The sequence below is a fragment of the Hibiscus syriacus genome, unplaced genomic scaffold (assembly GCF_006381635.1).
Source record: "Hibiscus syriacus cultivar Baekdansim isolate YM2019G1 unplaced genomic scaffold, ASM638163v2 tig00111095_pilon, whole genome shotgun sequence".
In the NCBI taxonomy this organism is placed as follows: Eukaryota; Viridiplantae; Streptophyta; class Magnoliopsida; order Malvales; family Malvaceae; genus Hibiscus; species Hibiscus syriacus.
The window spans coordinates 2,152,128-2,171,483 of NW_024062980.1; the positions used below are offsets into that span (position 1 = coordinate 2,152,128).

The 19,356-nt window shown below is 33.8% G+C and overlaps 1 protein-coding gene across 6 annotated transcripts; it reads left to right on the forward strand.

Moving 5' to 3' along the window:
• The first annotated feature begins 8,098 nt into the window (after positions 1 to 8,098).
• Positions 8,099 to 13,199, forward strand: LOC120152816 (high mobility group B protein 15-like). 6 transcript variants are annotated; one of them, XM_039164939.1, is made up of 7 exons: positions 8,099 to 8,139; positions 9,088 to 9,301; positions 10,946 to 11,024; positions 11,499 to 11,661; positions 11,743 to 11,850; positions 12,204 to 12,607; positions 12,706 to 13,199. In XM_039164939.1, exons 2-7 carry the CDS (start codon positions 9,132 to 9,134, stop codon positions 13,102 to 13,104), a joined length of 1,323 nt encoding a protein of 440 aa, XP_039020870.1. In that variant the 5' UTR covers positions 8,099 to 8,139; positions 9,088 to 9,131; the 3' UTR covers positions 13,105 to 13,199. The 6 variants fall into 6 exon arrangements, with proteins under 6 accessions (XP_039020870.1, XP_039020872.1, XP_039020871.1 ...); XM_039164941.1 differs by having other exon boundaries at positions 8,110 to 8,141; positions 9,095 to 9,301; XM_039164940.1 differs by lacking the exon at positions 8,099 to 8,139 and adding an exon at positions 8,333 to 8,421 and having other exon boundaries at positions 9,095 to 9,301.
• The last annotated feature ends 6,157 nt before the right edge of the window (positions 13,200 to 19,356 follow it).

Here is a 19,356-nt window from a genome sequence, read left to right on the forward strand (position 1 = left end):
ATACTTATTGCATTCCTTAGTAAAGCTTTAAGCCCTACATATGCAAAACTATCAATTTACGAAAGGGAATATTTAGATATCCTACTGGCAGTGTCCAAATGGAGACACCACTTGGAGGGAGGTCATTTTATCATAAAGACGGATCATGAACTCCTCAAGTACCTTTTAGAGAATAAGTTAACAACTATAATTCAGAAACGTGGTCTGACCAAGTTATTGGGCTTGGATTATAGCATATAGTAGTATCAAAAAAAGGAGAAAAAGTAAAATTTAATGATGAAATTTATAGTTTACTCATATTTTAAACATACCCAAGATATGATAAAGTACAAAATATACAAGGGAAAACTATACCAGTGACCACCTAACTATAACCCCTTTTTATTTTGACAATAATTTTTGAAATTTTGTCAATCGGGTCACTTAACTATTTAAAGGCATTCAATTAAGCCACTTGTCGTTAACATTTAACAAAAGTGTTTACGTGGTTGTTAAAACATTTGGTATAATTACATATTTGATCATTATTACTTATATATTCAATCAATTTAGTCCTAATTTTAATAAACTAAAAATAAATTTAGCTTTCAAATCAGATAATGCCACATATCACTAGTGTCAAACATCATGACATGTATCACCACCACCTAACTGGAGGACATAATATATTTTGATTTAATAGATTTATTTTCCACCAAGAGGGTGACACGTGTCACCCTATGGTGGAAAGAAAATTAAAGGTGCTAAATTAGGAGTGTGTGGAATTGAAATTGAGAATTTTAATAGCTAAAGCATCCACTAAACCACTAGGCCAAGTAAACTTTTTTGTTTGAAATAGACTACTCTAAGATTAAATTCTTAATATTTTATACTACATCTTAACTTAAATTCATATATTAAATTAACATCTTAACATTAAAAAATATTTTATTTTTATCTTAAATATATTTTATTCTTATTTTAACTTAAGAATATATATTTTAGTCTAATCTTAACTTAAAAAATGTATATTTTATTTTTATTTAAAATTAATATATTATTCTTATTTTAATTTAAAAATATATTTTATTTTTATCTTAATTTTAAAATATTATAAGAATATAATATAAAATATTTAAGATAAGATAAGAATAAATTATATTTTTTTAAGTTAAGATAAGACTAACATATTTTTTTAAGATAAATAAGAATAAAATGTACTTAAGATAAAAATAAAAAAAAATATTTTTAATGTTAAGATGTTAATTTAATTTAATATGTGAATTTAAGTTAAAACATAGTATAAAATATTAAGAATTTTAGTTTAGACTAATATACAACATATATACAAAATGTAGTCTATTTCAAATAAAACTTTGCTTGGCCTAGCGGCGAGTTGACTCTTTAACTCCCAACATACCTAGGTTCGTTTACACTCTCTCCCAATTTAGCGCCTTTAATTTTGTTTCCACCATAGGGTGACATGTGTCATGTAAATTGACACGTGGCACGATATGATTCGAAGGTTAAATTTATTTTAATTTATTAAAATTAGGACCAAATTGATTGAATTTATAAGTAACATTGACCAAATGTTTTAACTATCAAGTCAGCACTTCCGTTAAATGTTAACGGTAAGTGGTTTAATTGAATGTATTTAAATAGTTGAGTAACGAGATTAACAAAATTTCACAAAATAAAAAAGGTTATAATTAAGTGGTCACTGATATAGTTTACCCAAAATACAAATACCTTAAACAAAATGAATACGTGGAAAAATACACAAATCAATATTGGGCTTCTTGTGTTAGCTTGACCCATGCTCTCCTTTAGATCACGTCCAACCCAAATGTTTTCGGTCTGCTTTTTCCCCATTTGAATCTTTTTTGGATTAGTTTTGGGTTTTTTAAGATGTTTCAAAAGTTTTTTTTTGCCCAATAAGACAAACATGTAAATTATTTGGGAAAATAAGGTAGGTAAAAAATTTATTTTGAGATCTATGAAATTTTTTACAGTGTTCATGGATCTCGTCACGTTGAGGTGACATGTTCTAATAAAAAATATTTTTATTCAAACTCGTCACGTTGAGTTGACGAGTTCCAATAAAATATATTTTTTATTAAAATTTATCACAGAAAAGTAAAAAATTTGAATAAAAAATATTTGTATTAGAACTCGTCACTTCGACGTGATGAGTTTCATATCACTAACGAATGTTGTAGATCCCTAAATAAACTTCTATTTGCCCTATTGGACTAATTAATTAAACGGTTTGTCCTATTAGGCCAAAAAATCCAAATTTTCTTGAAATTTAATTTTCATTTTGGGTTTGGACTGGCCAGATTCAACCCCCATTTTAGACTTTTTTCCTATCTTCTTTAGACCCTATTTGAATTATATAACATCAAGATCTTTTGGATTGAGTTTTCATTGTATCTCCATCTTCCTTAAGCCTCTTTCAGGCTTATATGTGTTCACAGTTATCTTTCATTGCTCATTGTTGTGAAACATAAATATAACAAATACTTAAGTACAATACATTTCTTCCTATCATGAATTGAGCCTTAGATCTTGTGTACTTGCTAGTTGTGTTCAAAGAAAAAGGTTCATCTAGCTTACGGCTATAAGATTTCAAAATGACCCACTTCTTCACACTAGATGTATCACCATGAAACTTGGATTGGAAGTTTCTGAGTCTAACGATCAAAAAACAATTTCATTATTAATTTATTAATTACAAGCAACTAAAAATATGTCTAAATGGTAAATTTAGTTCAATTGAAATATGATTCCATTCGAGATGCAATTATAAAATGAAGCGTCAACTAGAAGTTCGTGGACTAAAATGAGAAGAAGAGAAATGTTGAGGCTTACCTTAGTAATTATTAAGGATGGGCATGGGTCGGGTTGGCTCGGGTTTTTGGTCCACCCGACCCGACCCGATCAAAACAAGTTTTCACCTGACCCGTACCCGACCCGATATATAATTTAAAAACTCGACCCGAAATAATAATAAAATTATTTTTATTCAATAAAAACAACGACTTAATTAAAAAATTAGAGGGGTATTATTGTAATTATTCTTAAATATATAAAGTAAAATTATATATTTTTTCGGGTCGGGTTGGGTATTTTTCACCCTAAACTCGAACCCAACCCGGACCCGAATTTTTTTTTAAAAAAATCCAACCGATCGGGTCGGGTTCGAGTCCCATGCCCAACACAATGACGTTGAATCCTTTTTTATGTTCTTTGAACAAGGGATTGGTTGGCTCAGTTTTGGTGTTTTTGGGGATTAGGGTTTGTTGGCTTTCAACCCCAAATTTGCTACTCGATTGATGGGCGTTCTTTTCTAGCTTGGTGAGATCGATTCTTTCTCTACCAGTTGTGATTTTATTCATGTTTCTAATTGATTGATGTTTCGTGCTTGAGATTTGGTTTTCTTATGAAATTAGTTTCAAAGTTTTGAGATACTGTGTGGGTTTCTAGTTAGTTTCGGGAGTCAGATTGCGATAGTTAAAACTGCATGTAAGTTGTTTGTGTAAAAGCCATAGTGAACCAGTCTATTGTTCGTTTGAAAAAATACAGTATAAGGGAGAGTGTTTCAGGTCTTCCATCGAGAATTACTTCTTTGTTTGTGGATAATCTACCAAACACTATTCATTGGAAAGGTTTATGGCAGATTGTGGGTCGTTATGGTGAGGTTCTCTGTGTGTATTTTCCAAAAAAAAAAAGTTCCAGTAGGCTCTAGGTTTGGATTCGTTAATGATGTTGGTTTTGAAAGTGATGTTCTCAAGGATTTAGCGTCTCCAGAATTGTTTGAGTTTGGTGCGTGACTGTCAGGGGTTGTGGAGGTTTAAGGCTTTGGTCTTGAGGTTTTTGTCGTGGTTTAAGAGAAGCTGGAATAGATTATTAAATAGTATTTTAGTGTAAGGATATTAGTAGGTTGATTTAATTGTTAGTCTGAATTGTTGTGGCTCAAGTATTATTGGTTGCTAAGTTGTTGTCTGGTGGATTACTTCATTTCACCGTTTACTGTTTGGTTGGTTGTGGTGTCCAGTGGCCTGTGCTTTGGTGGGTGGTGTCTGTCTTGTGCTTTGGTGGGTGGTGTCTGTCTTGTGCTTTGGTGATCTGTCGCGTTTGAAGTGTGATGTTGCTGCAGCTGTCTTGTGTTTGCTTTGGCTTGTTATATGTTCTTTGGTGTTGCTGATATATGTTGTCCACTGTCCGCTCCTACGTTTGTGTAATGCATTATCGTTTCTGCGGTCTGATTTATGTTCGATATTTCGTAGTTTGGGGAGCTGGGTGATGTGTGCTTGCTGCTCTTGTAGTTGGGTATTGAAATGAGGAGGCAAAGTCTGTGTTGTTGTTTCCATGGTTTGGGTGTGTTTGTGCTTTTATCGTTTTGCGTATTGCAAGAGATGTATTGGGTCAACTGGGTAGGCTTCAAAAGTTTTAGTTATATGGATTTATGTTTCTGTCCTTGTTTGAGACTTTGGCAGCTTGTGTAATTTGGGAGCTGTTTTCTCTGGTAGTTCTGCTAGCAATCGAAGCCTTCTGTTTTATTTAAAAAGATTGAATAGCTCTTTCGTAGTTCGAGCTTCAAGTCTTCCCTTTTCATTGGGTCAATTTCAGCAAGTTAGTTTCTCCATTTCTCAGTGCTTGTCTTCGTTTATGTTCTGGTTGCTGTTGATGTTATATTAGATGTGTTGGTTCATTCCAATAATTATGCTGCCTGTGTATGGTCCTCGTTTAGCTCCAAAGTCATTTTAGTGGATTGTCTGTGTAGGCTTATTTATGAATTGGTTTGGGGATTATTGTAGGGCTGGGGTATGGATTGTTTGTTGTGAGAGTTTTTGTGTATTTGATCCCTACCACCTCAAGGTACACTCTTTTTCCTCCATTTAGGATTAAGGATATTTTTTAATGATGTCCTTGAGGTAGTGTACTTTGTAATATTTCATAATACAAAGTACCTTCTTTTTTTTTTTTAAAAGGTGACAATAATGCTAGGGGTCTCTAAACATAATTTAATCTAATTATTTGATTTTGAGATATTGTGAGTATGTATATGATGAAGTCCTTATGTGAAAATTGAAGTATATTGAGTTAAATTGTTCCTATGTTATGATTAAAAAAATCATGTGAATTGTGTTGATATCGTTATGAAAAAAACTTTGATCAATTAATCGAGTGTCGGATACAACTAACATGTCATAAAGTTCTATAGTCCATAGTACTTGTCTACAGGTTTTATACAAACTCTGATCTAAATAAGACGGTTGGATATTTTTTTTAGAATTCGGTACCAACAAAACGAAGGGATAAAATACTTGGTAAAGAGGTGGGATCCGAATATCCGTATGTTCTATGCATGTGGCCATGCTATGTAAGTTTATTCCATTTGTTTTGATTTCTATAGGAGTTTGACTTTGTTAGATCATTTATGATTGTATTTTGAGGGTTACAAGTTAATTTTGGATTAAATCAACGCAAATATCCTTAGGTTAAACTCATAGAATGACGACTATGTAATCTTTACTTAGGATATTTGGGGCCATGTTTTTTATTAGCATATTTTAATTTTAAAATCTAAAAAATTAAACTTTAAATTTTAAAACATTTAAAGTTTAAATTCTTGATAAAACATATAATTAAAATATTCAATTTTTTTAATAGTTCAGAGTGATTACAGTGCAGTATTTTTTTAGATTTTTCTTCGCCTATTGACAATATGCATACACCATATATACACAATTGTTTAAACTCTAATTTTTTTTTTAAATATAGATAACAACATTCTCTTTCACCACTGAAATTATTTAAAAAAATTCAAAATAATAAAATTTATATGAAAGAAAGTTTATGTAATCAATTTATTAGATGGTCTTTATAAATATATTATTATTTAAAATATTAATATTTATATTAACAATGATAATATTTAACATATTTAATTAAAAATAAGTGTCTAAATTATACATTTTTTCAAAGTGGTGCCTAAACTTTTTTTTTCCCGATTTATGCAGTGTCTAACGTTACGAATGTTACCATTTTAGGTGTCTGACCTGTAGTCGTTAAAATATTTTGTTAAGTGAAACGTATCATGTTCCGGTAATTTGAAATTTTTTTATTTAAAATAAAAAACTTAAAAAAAAATACTTTGCATTTTTTAAAACTTTTTTTAAAAAACTTTATAAGTTTGAAAATTTTAGTTCTAATCTTTATACTCACACCGATCGTCGGTCTTTGCTGTAATCGTTGTCGTCTAGCGGACCTACTCCCGATCACGTCTCCACTCGATGAACCCACCAATGATCAACTGTCGCCTTCCCTTAAATTTCTAAATATAAATCCCTAAAGTCCTAAATATTCAAATCCTAAAAAATTTCTTAAATCCCTTTAATCGGTCGTTTGGGCAGTGACATCAACCGACCGTTTGGACAGTGTTAGTCGAGCCGGCCATTTGGGCAGTTGAAGTCTGCTGGCCGTTTGGTCCTTTAGGTAATTATGCAGCAGCGAGAGTAGGGGAGAGAAAGAGGACACGGGTGGGGTGAGAGTGAGGTGGGACCCAACTAATTTTTAAATGATTTTTTAAAAGTATTTTTGAAAAGTTTTATTTATAAAAATAAAATTTTAAAATTGTATAAAATATTACATGTGTCACATAAAGAATTTTTTAATAGTCACCACAGTCGAAACACTTAAATGATAATGTTTACAATGTTAGACACATCGTTAAATCAAAAATAATTTAAACATCTATTTAAGAAAATCGATACAATTTATGCACTTATTTTCTAATTAAGCCTATTTACTATTCCATTTTCAATTTGTCCCTAATGTAAGTACCAAAACGACCCACTAGAGCATAGTTCAAGTAGGGCAAAGTTAGTGCGTATTTCCTCTTTCGATATGTATTATCATTATTCTTATCATAAATAAATTAGGGTAAATTATATATTTAGTATATAAACTATTAGTTTTGATATGTTTTAATATCTAAACTTTTAATTTTTTCAAAACCATATCTAACATTTAATTTAGGTACTATAAACACATTTTTTTGAAGGAATAAACACATTAAATTTTTAATAAAAGGATACTATAATGAAACAAAAACTAAATATTAAGTATGATTTTAAAAAATTAAAAGTTTATATATTAAACTGGACAAAAGCTAATAGTTTAGATATTAAATGTATAATCCATAAATATATTATTAAAAATTTATGAATATTTATATCAATGAAAGTAATTATTTAATATTCAGTTTTGAATTCCCCCAAGGTGAGTACCAAATCTACCCTTTTTAGAGCATGGCTCAAGCGGTGGCAAAGTGAGGGTGTATTTTGTCCTTGGACAAAATATCTAGAGTTTAAATTCTAGATAGAACACATAATCAAAATATTCAACAAATATTTTAATAGTATAGGATGATTACGAAGTAGTATCTTAACATAAATTTTTTAGTTTATTGGTAATGTTTAAATATCTTATAGATGTAATTGTTTAAATTCGATTCTTTTAGATATAACAATATTCTTTTATCATTTAAACCATTCTATAGTTGTGAAATATTCAATTTTTTTATAAATATATTATTATTAAAATATTAATATTTTATTAATAATGGTAATATTTAATATTTCATTTTTAATTTATTCATTACGTAAGTACCAAAACGACCCTCTAGAGCATAGTTCAAGCGAGGGTGTATTTCGTCTTTCGACATGTATTCTCATTATTCTTATCATAAATAAATATATTATTAAAAATTTTATGAATATTTATATCAATGACAGTAACTATTTAATATTCTTATATTCAGTTTTGAATTTTTCCCTAAGCTAAGTACCAAAACTACCCTTTAGAGAATAGCTCAAGCGGGGCAAAGTGAGGGCGTATTTCGTCTTTCAACATGCAGGATAGGGTTAATTTTGTTGTTGTCTTCGGATTACCACCACCATTCAAAAAAAGAAAGAAAATTACCAAAAAATGATAAAAAATATATTTATTATTCCAAATTAAAATATAATAATAATTTAGAAAAATGAAACGATAGTTATAAATACTAATAATTACCCTAATTTTTGGGTTATAGTTTTTAAGCTTCTTCTTTAATTTCATTTCATTTTCCCATTCTTTCTCTCATTTCTAGGGTAAGTTTATTTTTTTTCAATTTATTTTGCTTATTGTTTCATTTCTTCATCTGGGATTTGTTTGTCTATTCTTTATGCTCTATTTTATTAATTTTATTTACATACCTTAATATTAATAAAATAAAGAATATAAATACATAAACAAACATCATTAGAAAATGAAAAAAAAAAAAACAATCAAATAGAGTAACGAAACAGTGGTTTTCATTTTTTTTATTAGTAGGTTCTGTGATTTCTTGGAATTTCAAGATTAATGCTTTAGTAGGTTCTTTAAGCAATGGTGAGATTTTGCTTCTCTTGGAGTTATTTAACTTAATTCTTCTTTAAAGTTTTTTTGTTTTGAGATGGATGCCATTGAAGGGGACTATAGTTTTATGAGTATTTATGTTTTGGAAAAAGTTTTCATCTTTTGATCTGAAACACTCTCAGATTAAAGAAATAGGCAAAAGCAAGTTGATATTGTTAAATGGGTATATATATCCATTCGTAAAGTTTCTTTAGAATGACAGGAGACAGGCCTGAAAACTTGGGTTCTGCTAAGAAAAAAAATTTAAAATTTTGGGTCTTGTTTGGTTTATTGATGTGGTTGTATATAAGAAAAAAGATTGGAACTTTTGTTGATTCTTTTACTGTACTGTTTCATTCAAATCCTAATTTATGGATGTTAGAGAGAATGATATACAGCATGATGTTGTTGAACTTCGTATCGCTTGTTATGGGGAGTTATTGTATCAACTGAGCTTGTTCATATTCTCGTATGCTGGTTATGATCTCATATTTTTTTTTGGGGGGGGGGGGGGAATAGAGTATTTCATCGTTATGTTGTTATGTTTTATTTATTGATTCTTTTTTTATTCTGTCACTCTTCACCCTTTGTTTTTTCTTAGTTTTTTTTACCGTTTGGCTCGAATTTATGAGACGATTAATGGTTTGTTGGTGGTTGAGCTGTGAAGGATTGGTCAAGGTTGGTATATTGACAAAGAATTGGCAATGTCATCAACTTCTTTTGCCAAGCAGACTGTTGTGCCTATGAAAGAACCATCATCGAATTACAATCCATATCCCCCACCACTAGCAAGATACGAAGATGTTGTAGCTTGTTCGAAACTTTTCCTCTCTACGTTGGAGAAGCTCCATGCTACCATGGGAACCAAGTTCATGTAAGTTCCGCAACAAAACACTAGGCATCTATTTCGCTATTTCGGTTCTTGTTGTTGTTGATACTGTAATCATGGTGAATGTTATGCAAACAAAACGCCTTAAATATGTCATTCAATGGTTCAGTTTCCCAAGTCTACGTGTAGTATGGATAAGTTACTATGTTGGTGTAGGTTTAGAGACCAGCGAGTATTCAGCACAATTAACAGCTATATACGTTATGTTTATAGTCATGAGAAACACGATACAACTGAATGTTATATCTCGTCTCTTGATTGTTTTCCTTCCTAAGTTTACTTATAGTATGAAATAGCATTCATACGCCATATACATTTATTTCCTGTTACCTACAACAGTGTATATATATATATATATTCTATGATCATCATTCATGAATAAGTTACTATGTTGATGGAGTAAGATTAGAGACCAACAAATGTTTTACAGTATCAATCTGTCGAATTGATCACGATTAAGCTTTATACTAGTTATGTTTGTAATTTGGATAAGCACAAGTGCCCAACATGGCTGAAAAAGTGTTAAATCCTGTTTCTTGATGCTTTAGTTTTCTAAGTTTGCATAAAGTATGAAATAGCATTTAGATGTCCGTATCTGTCTACAAGCATATCTAATACTTACATCTAATGCTACTATCCAGTTCCGATACATTTGTTTCCTTTTATGTACAGCATTCAAGAGTAAATTACTATGCTGTTGTAGGATTATAAAGCATAAAATGTTCTACAGTATTAAATTTGTGGTTTATAATTGTAGCACAGCTTTTTTTTCCTCTTTAGCAAAAGACTGTTCTATTTACATTGGACGTAAATGTGACAAGATTTTACTCAGACTTGGGTGTACTTGTTGGATATGAGTATAATTTCTTTCCAAGTTTTTCTATGTATTTGGAGTGTCATATTCCCGTGCTTATTTCCAAATATATGTCGGACACGAGTTCTGTGTATGGACACATTAAGATAAATGAAAAGCCAGGGCAATGTAGGTGGCACGCTCCTTAACTGATGATGCTGGCTATGCTCTTGTGTTATTTTCTGAGGAAGTTCTTAGAAGTCACTTGAGCAATAAATATAGCTATAAATATGATCTGTTCAAGTACATCTATATCTAGGATTTGATTTAGATTCATCCTTTTTTGACTGTTCCTCTAGAACCTGAACTCATGATGCCATGATTTTAATTTTATTATGCGTATATGTCCATTTGAAAACTATCTACTTTTCATTCTTTTTGATTTGGTTGTGTAAAGAAGTGTTCATTCTTTGAATTGCAGTTCAAATTTCTACTGTTGTCATGAATCTTGCACAAAATTGTGCTTGAAAATGTTCTCTTTTCAGACCAGGGTTCGGTTTTCTTTTCAGGTTTTCCAAAGTGTTATTTGGAAATTGGAATTGATTTTAGTTGTAGTTCCTTATTTTTAAGATTTGAGTGCATACAGAGTGGGGTATACTTATTGGTAGTTTTAAGCTGGATGTTTGTCGTTGTGATTTCATGCTGGCATGATCAACTCGAACTGTTCATGTCGTTGATGTACTTTTGGTAGAATTATCGTATTTTTTACAATATGTTCTTAGCCATACTTCTCAACCAAAATTTTGATGATTTCTTTCGTCTCTAATCTGATATAGGATACCGATCATAGGAGGAAAGGAGTTAGATTTGCACAAACTTTTTGTGGAGGTAACATCTCGTGGTGGTATCGAAAAGGTAAATTGATATACATGTAATTATCCTGAGCTTCTTTCCCTCTCAAGCAGTTTTGTTGGAATCCTCAAATGGTTTATGAATTCAATTCTATCTATCTTTAATATGGCCATGTATGCTATGCATATATCTGTTCATACATCGTACATGAGACTCTTTGGACGAGTCAGACTGGTGTGCAATCTTCATTGAAAAACTCTCAGCAGGAGGAAGGGACTAGGAATGCAAGTTGAGTTTTTGCTCGATAACTGTCTGGATTTCAGATCAGTGCTGATTTCAATAATTGTTATCAGAACATGTTTCGGTTTATAATTTTTTTCATCTATATGTTCACATCTAGTCCATTATGAATGTTTGGTCCAGCCCCGAGTTAAGATGGTTTAAGTCATATTTGGAAATCATTTGCTGAATTAGGAATCTGAGATGATTTATAAACTGCAATGGACAGTAATCATGAGTCGAATCCCAAACTTACAGATTATAAAAGAGCGAAGATGGAAGGAAGTGACTGCGATTTTCAACTTCCCTTCAACTGCTACAAATGCATCATTTGTGCTGCGAAAATACTATCTTTCTTTGCTTCATCACTATGAACAAATGTACTTCTTTAAAGCCCGTGGTTGGGTTCCTGTTTCTTCCGGTATGCAAATTGAGAAAGCGGCTCTTCTCGAATAAATGTCGGTGTACCCTCTCAATATCATATATTGATTCTTTTATGCAGATCAATCTGTCACACAGATTCCTACTCAAGGGGTAGTACGACCAGTCATCGATGTTCATGCAGCCGGTGTCCAGCAACCAAGAGTAAATGTTTCCGATTCACCTACAGGTGCCTTCAACGATTTCTTTCATGTTGAATGATATTGTTTATATTTTATTCGAGTTTATGTTACCAACCTTGAGTATGAGTATCGGATAGATGTTTGACACAATTATGTGCAATTTTTTTTTCAAGTTTTTGCATTTATTTGGCTAGACCTTGGAGGATCATATCCCCATACACAAGTCCGGATATGTGTCGGACGAGGGTATTTTAAGAAAAACGGAGAGTCAGAGCAAGATAGTTCGGGTCCGGATATGCTCTTGACAATTATTTAAGATTCATTCTTGTCATGATATCTCTATACTTGTAGAATGTCATGATCTGGTTCATTATTATAATGTGCTTTAGTTGATTTACAGCAGCCAGGCAATCAACAATTGCAGGGTCTCCGGTGATTGGGGTCATCGATGGAAAATTCGATAGTGGCTATCTTGTTACCATCACAATTGGCTCGGAGAAGCTAAAAGGCGTCCTTTATCAGACTTTAGAGGAGGCAGCACCCGAAGCACAGCACAACTATGGTGTGTTTGAGAGCCAGAGTGCAAATCCACATGCTACATTGGGTATGCAACGTCGTAGACGCCGGAGAAAATCTGAGATAAAACGGAGGGATCCTGCACATCCAAAACCGAACAGGAGTGGATATAACTTCTTTTTTGCCGAGCAACATGCTAGATTGAAACCACTCCACCCCGGACAAGACCGAGAAATCAGCAGAATGATCGGTGAAAAATGGAACAAGTTGACCGAATCCGAAAAATCTGTAAGAGCCATATTAGATTCTGCAATAGAACAGTATTTTCTCTTTTGTGATGTGTTTCTAACATGTCGCGTTTGCTCATGCTTGTATCATACATTCAGGTTTATCAGGAAAAAGCTATCGAAGATAAAGAACGATATCGAATTGAGATGGAGGATTACAGAGAAAAATTAAGGACAGGTCAAACTACAAGCAATTCGGTGCCCCTAGAGCAACAGCTACCCGTAGAAGACATAGAAATGGCCGAAGCGGATATGAAACTCGAAGATGCTGAAGGCGGTGAGTCCGCTGGAACCCCGGAAAACGATAGCAGTTCTGATGGAAGTGACTTTGAAGATGATAAAACAGCAGACAAAGATTTAGATATGGAAGAACCTGGAGTTGCAGGCATAGGTGGTAATGTCGACGCAGCGGATATTTCGGTTGAGCAAGCGACCGAGTTACCGAAGGTTGATGATAATGCTGGACATGATAGCCAGGTCGACAAGTTCAGTATTTGAAGATGAAAGAAAGAACCAATGACTTGTGAAGAACACTAAAACCTGCTAGTGATTAAGTTGGAACTTTCTTGCAAATGAAGCAATAGATGCTTTAGTTCCAGTAATATAGTTTCTATAATTCTTGATTTTTATTTACTTCCAATAAAAGATTTTGTTTGAAAATGTTTTGAACAAGTTATGTTGTCGGTGTTCTTCTTTTTCGTCCGATGTTTTAGTATTTAATACGTGTTTAAACATTACTAAAGATTTTAAAATAAATACTTGAGTGACCAAAACGAAATAAAGTGATAGTCGGATGATTAAATATGTAGTTTGCCCTAGAAAACATATTCTTCTTTTAAGAAAATTTTGGCGTGATTACGTGGCCATAAACCCATACCCAACACATTCTCCATATAAAATGTAATGAATTAAAGAGATATTTTCTACTTGAATGATATTTCATGTTTGGGGATTTTGCTTATTAGCAATGAAAATCTTGAATTTATTCTCTTTAAATTCCTTTTATATGATATTTAAGTTACAAGTCTTTGGATAAATTAAAATTTTAATACTCAACACATTATTTTAAATTCAAAAAATTAATCTAATTTTAAATTATTTTTATCAGCTAATTTAGATTCAAGTCTATGTTGGGAGGTGTCTCATTCAAAAATATTTCCTAATCACAAGCAACCAGTTAGTTTAATGAGATTAACATTAGATCTCATAAGTAAGATTAGATATTTGAAGTTTGATGTTGTAAATAGAATAACTTAAATTAGAAAAATGTCCTGAATCTCTATAATATTTGATCAGAATTAATTTGTTAAACAATTGTTAATATCTACTTAGTTCCCAATAAATACATTCATTTACTTAATTAGAGGTTTATGACATCTAATACTATTAATGTCTACTTAGTTCCCAATGAAAATTAAATATTGAAATTACTACAAATGCTCAAGTTCTTTTAGTCCTTTTTATTATCATCGGCTATCATGTAAAAATACTGACGTGACACATTAAGTTCATCTTCTTTTAAGAAAGAACATTGAACAACTCTTACATTTCTCTTTCTTGCAATTCAAATTCATCGAAAAATCTTTTAGTCTCTTCAAATCTCAATCGAAATTGTTGGGATTGTTGAAGCTTGATTGAACAATCAAAAATGTTGTTAAGATGGGGTGAATTGGCTTTTTGAGAATTTTTGTGAGTAAGGAGATTTAAAGGAATAGAAAAATGATGCACAATGATTTATAGTTGTTAGACTTTCTCAACCAAAGTCTACATCTACTACTGTCCGCTTGGTATGAGTACTAAAAATGGGTGCGGATATATGTGCAAGTATACACAATCGAACAAGTAATACAGTGATAAGTGAGTATTGTCTCCACAGGGATTGGAGGAAGTTGAATAAGTTCTATAAAAGTGCTTTACTTTGTCACCTAAGTAAAGTTAGTGATGATATGTACAAATGATAAAGATGTGGCAAAATGAGATGGATGTTGTGAAATGGAATGGTGGTATGGTAGCAAATGGATATGTCGTGGCAAAGTGGATGGAAATGTCGTGACAAATTAAATTGTGTTGACTACAAACAAATGGAAATGTTAAGGCAAAATGAAATGTAAATATACGATTTGATTAATAGGACTTTATCTTTATCGCACGACAAGCTACTATGGGAATGAGTGATGGGAGTCACTCTGGAAAACCTAAGTTTACTTCTCGGAATGATCATATCTATATGCCTCTTCTGCCCGACAGAGTATACTAAGGTGCCCTATGCTATCTCTAGTAAGGGACTCGATAGATAGAAGATGCCCAAGCAAAACCGGTTGGCGTAAACCCCTGCAGTGATCCTATTGGTCCAGATAACAGGATATGTCTCGGCAATACCTTTTTGTTGCAATATTAACATCTAACCTATCGCTCATATACAACTCTTTTGAGTCGAATGAAATCCTAACCTTATCTCTAAGGTGGATTAGGCCTAGTTATTATCTAGAACCCCTTGATGTGGTTCCTCCCTAGTTTCTCTCGAACACTAAGGATGTGTTACCTAGGTATTCTCTCGAACCTTGAGAATCTCCTAAGGAATGCCTACTCTCGTAGCTCCTACAACCTTAAGGCACTAAGCTTCATAAACAAAACATATTATAGCATAGAAAAATAACTATTCATTGAAATAAAACTTAAACATCCAAAATGAACTCCCACCAAATAGGATTAGTTCATGGTGGGGTTCGAAATAAACAAGAACAAAGCAAGTTTTATCCGTTCCTTACAACCCAAGTGATAAAATATTAAAGCAAAGAACAAAGGGAAAGAGAAAAAGCCTTCGACGTGCACTGCCAGAGCTTCCCTCGGCCACAGCTCCTCTCGGATGTCTAGAACGCCACTCCCTAAAGCTTGTCACGGAGAAATGCCATGACAAGTAGGATTGACGGAGAAAGATAAGACCTTCTTTCTCTAACTTTTTAAGCTCAAATCTGGGTGGAACCAAAGTCCTCAACAACGTGTCTTTATCCTCTATTTATAGGGGAAAACTAATCCTAGGACTTGGTGTTAACTTTCCTAAGAAACCCCAAAACCATGGTTAAGTTGCTTAGGAGTCAGGCAGGACAGGCTATGATACAACCTGATTAGCTGGATGAGTGACTGGTATAATCCTGTTGCAGGCGCCCAATGACAGACAGGATCTGCAGGGTCAGGCGGCTTCATCAGTAGAACCGACGGTTGTAGTTCTGATCTCTCCAGGCGGATCTTTGTGGTGGATTTCTCGGGCATAGCTCTAAGAAAGTCAGAGACAGCTAGCTTCAAAAATATCTTCTTTCACTTTAAATGCTATCGAAATGCCAGTCGAACTTGGCAATTTTATTTTGCTCGGTAATCTCCTTATGTCACGATATTTTCTTTCCTTTTCTCATTGCTTTCAATTTCTGCACATCATCAAACAAGCATCTTTCCCATAAGGCAGCACCGATTTAAAAATAAAATGTTGCGTCAAACAGAATTCCACTACATGTAACTAAATGCTTCTAAATACATATACATGATCCTAAATGAGCTATTAGACACTCAATAACTTAAGTGAAAAGGTCTCAAAATGTGACCTTTTACGGAGTTATCACACCCCCAAACTTAAGCTATTGCTTGTCCTCAAGCAATGGATAGTAATAAGCAAAACAAAAATACCATGACAAGTTCAGAAGCAGAATAGTTTATGGGATAAAATTTCAGCCCTCAGCACATATGGCTTCAACATGCTAGACTAGGTCAAGAAATCTAGTACTGTCCCCTAGGGCAAGATTTTTTGTGTGGGTATGTGCGTGTTTGTATCCAGTCCATGCTTAACAAACTTAAAAAAATTCTAAACAAGCTTTCTTAATTTGCCATGACATTTAGAAATTTTTACTCCCACTTTGTTTTCTTTCATTTATTTCTGCTACGAGGGGAGTCATCCCATTACTTTACCATCTCATGCTCTAGATGAAAGGGAGCATACCTTCCACCCCGAGCTAGTCAGGTAGAGTCATCCCGTGACTACTTTTATTCACTCATATGCCATGGCATAGCGGAGTGTCCCTCTACAGATATGCCGAGGCATTTATTTATAACTTCTCTTCAAATTTTTAGTGGGTTTTTCATCGTTCAAACTTTTATGCCACAACATTTTAAGAATTCTTTTATAAAAAATTTCTAAGTTTCTTTCTCAAGCATGGAAAACATACAATCGTGTATTCAAGGATTTCAAAGAAGCAAATCTTAGAGTTGGTTCTATCATCCTCAACCAGTGATGTACATTATATCCTAGCCATCAAGATTCATCATCATTGGGCATCCTTAACTAATTCCAGAAAACTATTCAAATATTTACTAATGTCATGGCATATTTATTTAACTACTACTATCATGCAATGATGCGATAACCCTACTTCCCCCAAACTTAAGAGAAGCATTGTCCTCAATGCTTACTAAGTCTAAGGAAAATGAAAACTTCATGCTATGAATGCAATGCAAATGCAAGGTACCTTGACTTTAAGCGGGTGGTAGTGTAGCGGTCGCGCGGCGAGTACGCTTTCTCAATTTGGCGGGGCTGGAATGTTCGGAGTCAGAAGCGGGTGCGGCCGGAGGAGTACTTAGACATTCTGGGATAGTGGAGAGTTAGGGCTCCTCATGCTTAGATGCCTTCTTCAGGCGGCGGCGGCTCCTACGCATAGGAAATTGCTGCGATATTTCCTATTGTGTTACATCGTGTGGATCTGTGGGTTGTGGAATGAGCTCCATAAAGGCTATTGCCACATCCTCATCCCGTCACTTGATATAGGCAAAGAAGGTCATTAGGTTGCTGGTCAGATTCGCCACTTGATCTTGGGTCTGCTTGGCCAGAAGTATTGCAATTTGCCGCGGCATTTGTGCATATGGGTGGACATCATCAACAATGTCATCGTTTGTGCCAACACTAATTGAGTATTCTTTCTAAGTAGGTACAGCTACTATAGGGCCTTTACCCTTGTCCACATGTTTGAGAGTTTGTGCTTTCCGAAACATCTCAAATTGTTATGGCATTTTTGCCTCGTTCTATTGGAGCACCAGTATAGACCAAAATGCCCCACACATATATAATAATTCTGCCTTCAAAATATTTTTCCCTGGCATTTTGGGTCTTTCACATCTGAATTGTAGGACCTTTGCAGTAGTCCTTTCTTTTTCAAAGTATTATCTGCGTGAAGTTGAATGGTAGTGGAATAAGATCTCTTTTCGCTCCTTTTTGCAGTGGCAACTTGAAATCATTTGGACAACAAATTCGTTGGACAGGTCAGGGTCATCCCTATAACAATAGCCACCATCGTGTATGACCTTGTTCTTTCCTAGGCTATTGAAGTAAGAAAGAAAAATAACACTAATGAGAAAATTGACAATGTTAGCATGCCACAAAATTGTCGCGACAAATAATAATTTTTCATTAGGGAATTTTTCCTTAATCTCAATTTCATTCCTTAATTCTTTTATAATTTCTAGCCTAGACAGATGATCAATCACTTGGGGTTTAGGATGAGTGAGTTCAATAGAATCCAAATGTTCAAATTTCATACATGGTCTAGCTATGGGTAAGCTAGTCTGACACATCTCCTTTGGAATATCCTCGAGCTCCTTTTTATCTTCTTCATCAAGCTTCAAGTGATTATCACTGCATAAAAATTTGTTGCGACAAAATTCTGTAGCTTTCCTTTGGTCATTAACTCCTACTGATGGGGGCTTTTCTTTTGCCGTGGCAAAAATTTTCTTGTCTTCATTAGCTGCACTCTTCGAACCTTCATCATTATTTTCCAGTAAATGTGAATCTTCTTGCACCTTCGGATCTTCATGCACAAGCTCCTGACCGGGCTCTCCGAGTGTTACCCCCCCAAACTTAGCATCTTTATAGATTTTGATGCCACTCCTTAAGGTGAATGTACCACAATGCTCTATGTCTTGAGCCCGAGTGACTTCAGTATCACTAGGTAGATTTCCATGTGGGCAAAAATGTAATGTCGTGATAATTTGACCAACCTGACCCTCCAAGGCCCTCAAAGATGAGCTATGGCTTTGAAGCAAAGCTTCTTGTTTTTTTATAGAGGTCACATGGTCATGCAACATGGTCTTCGTGGTTGTTATAAAATCTAGCATTGTAGCCTCCGAAGAACTTGTGCTGGATGAATATGATACTCCCTCGTTAAAATTATGCCATGACATATTCGTTTGAAAACCCTGGGAGTCATTGAAGTTCTGCTGCCTAGCGGGCTGACTAGCACTACTAGTTCCTTGATTTCCCAAAGAGAAGTTTGGACGCTGACACCATCCAAGATTGGTAGAATATAGGTTGTTGTTGCCTCGATTGTAGTTATCTACATAGTGGATGGATTCCAGATTGATCGAAAACTCGCTCTCATTGTGATTGCCATGGCATAATAAACATGCTGAATTAGTTGCCTTTACTTCTCTCACCTCACTTGGCCTTTTCAAATTCTTCAACATATTGGTGATAGTAGCAAGTTGGGCAGACACTGAATCCTTAGAATCCAGCTCGAAAGCTCCATGTGATTTTTGCCCAAGGCCAAGCCTTGTAGATGGAAATTGGTAATCGTTTGTGGCAATCCTATCCAAAATGTCAAATGCCTTTGCTGGTGATTTGTCAAGTAATGTCCCATTTGCCAAGGCATCTAGCATCATCCCGTGGGTGCATTGACTCCATTGTAGAACATCACAACTTGAGTCCAGTTGTAG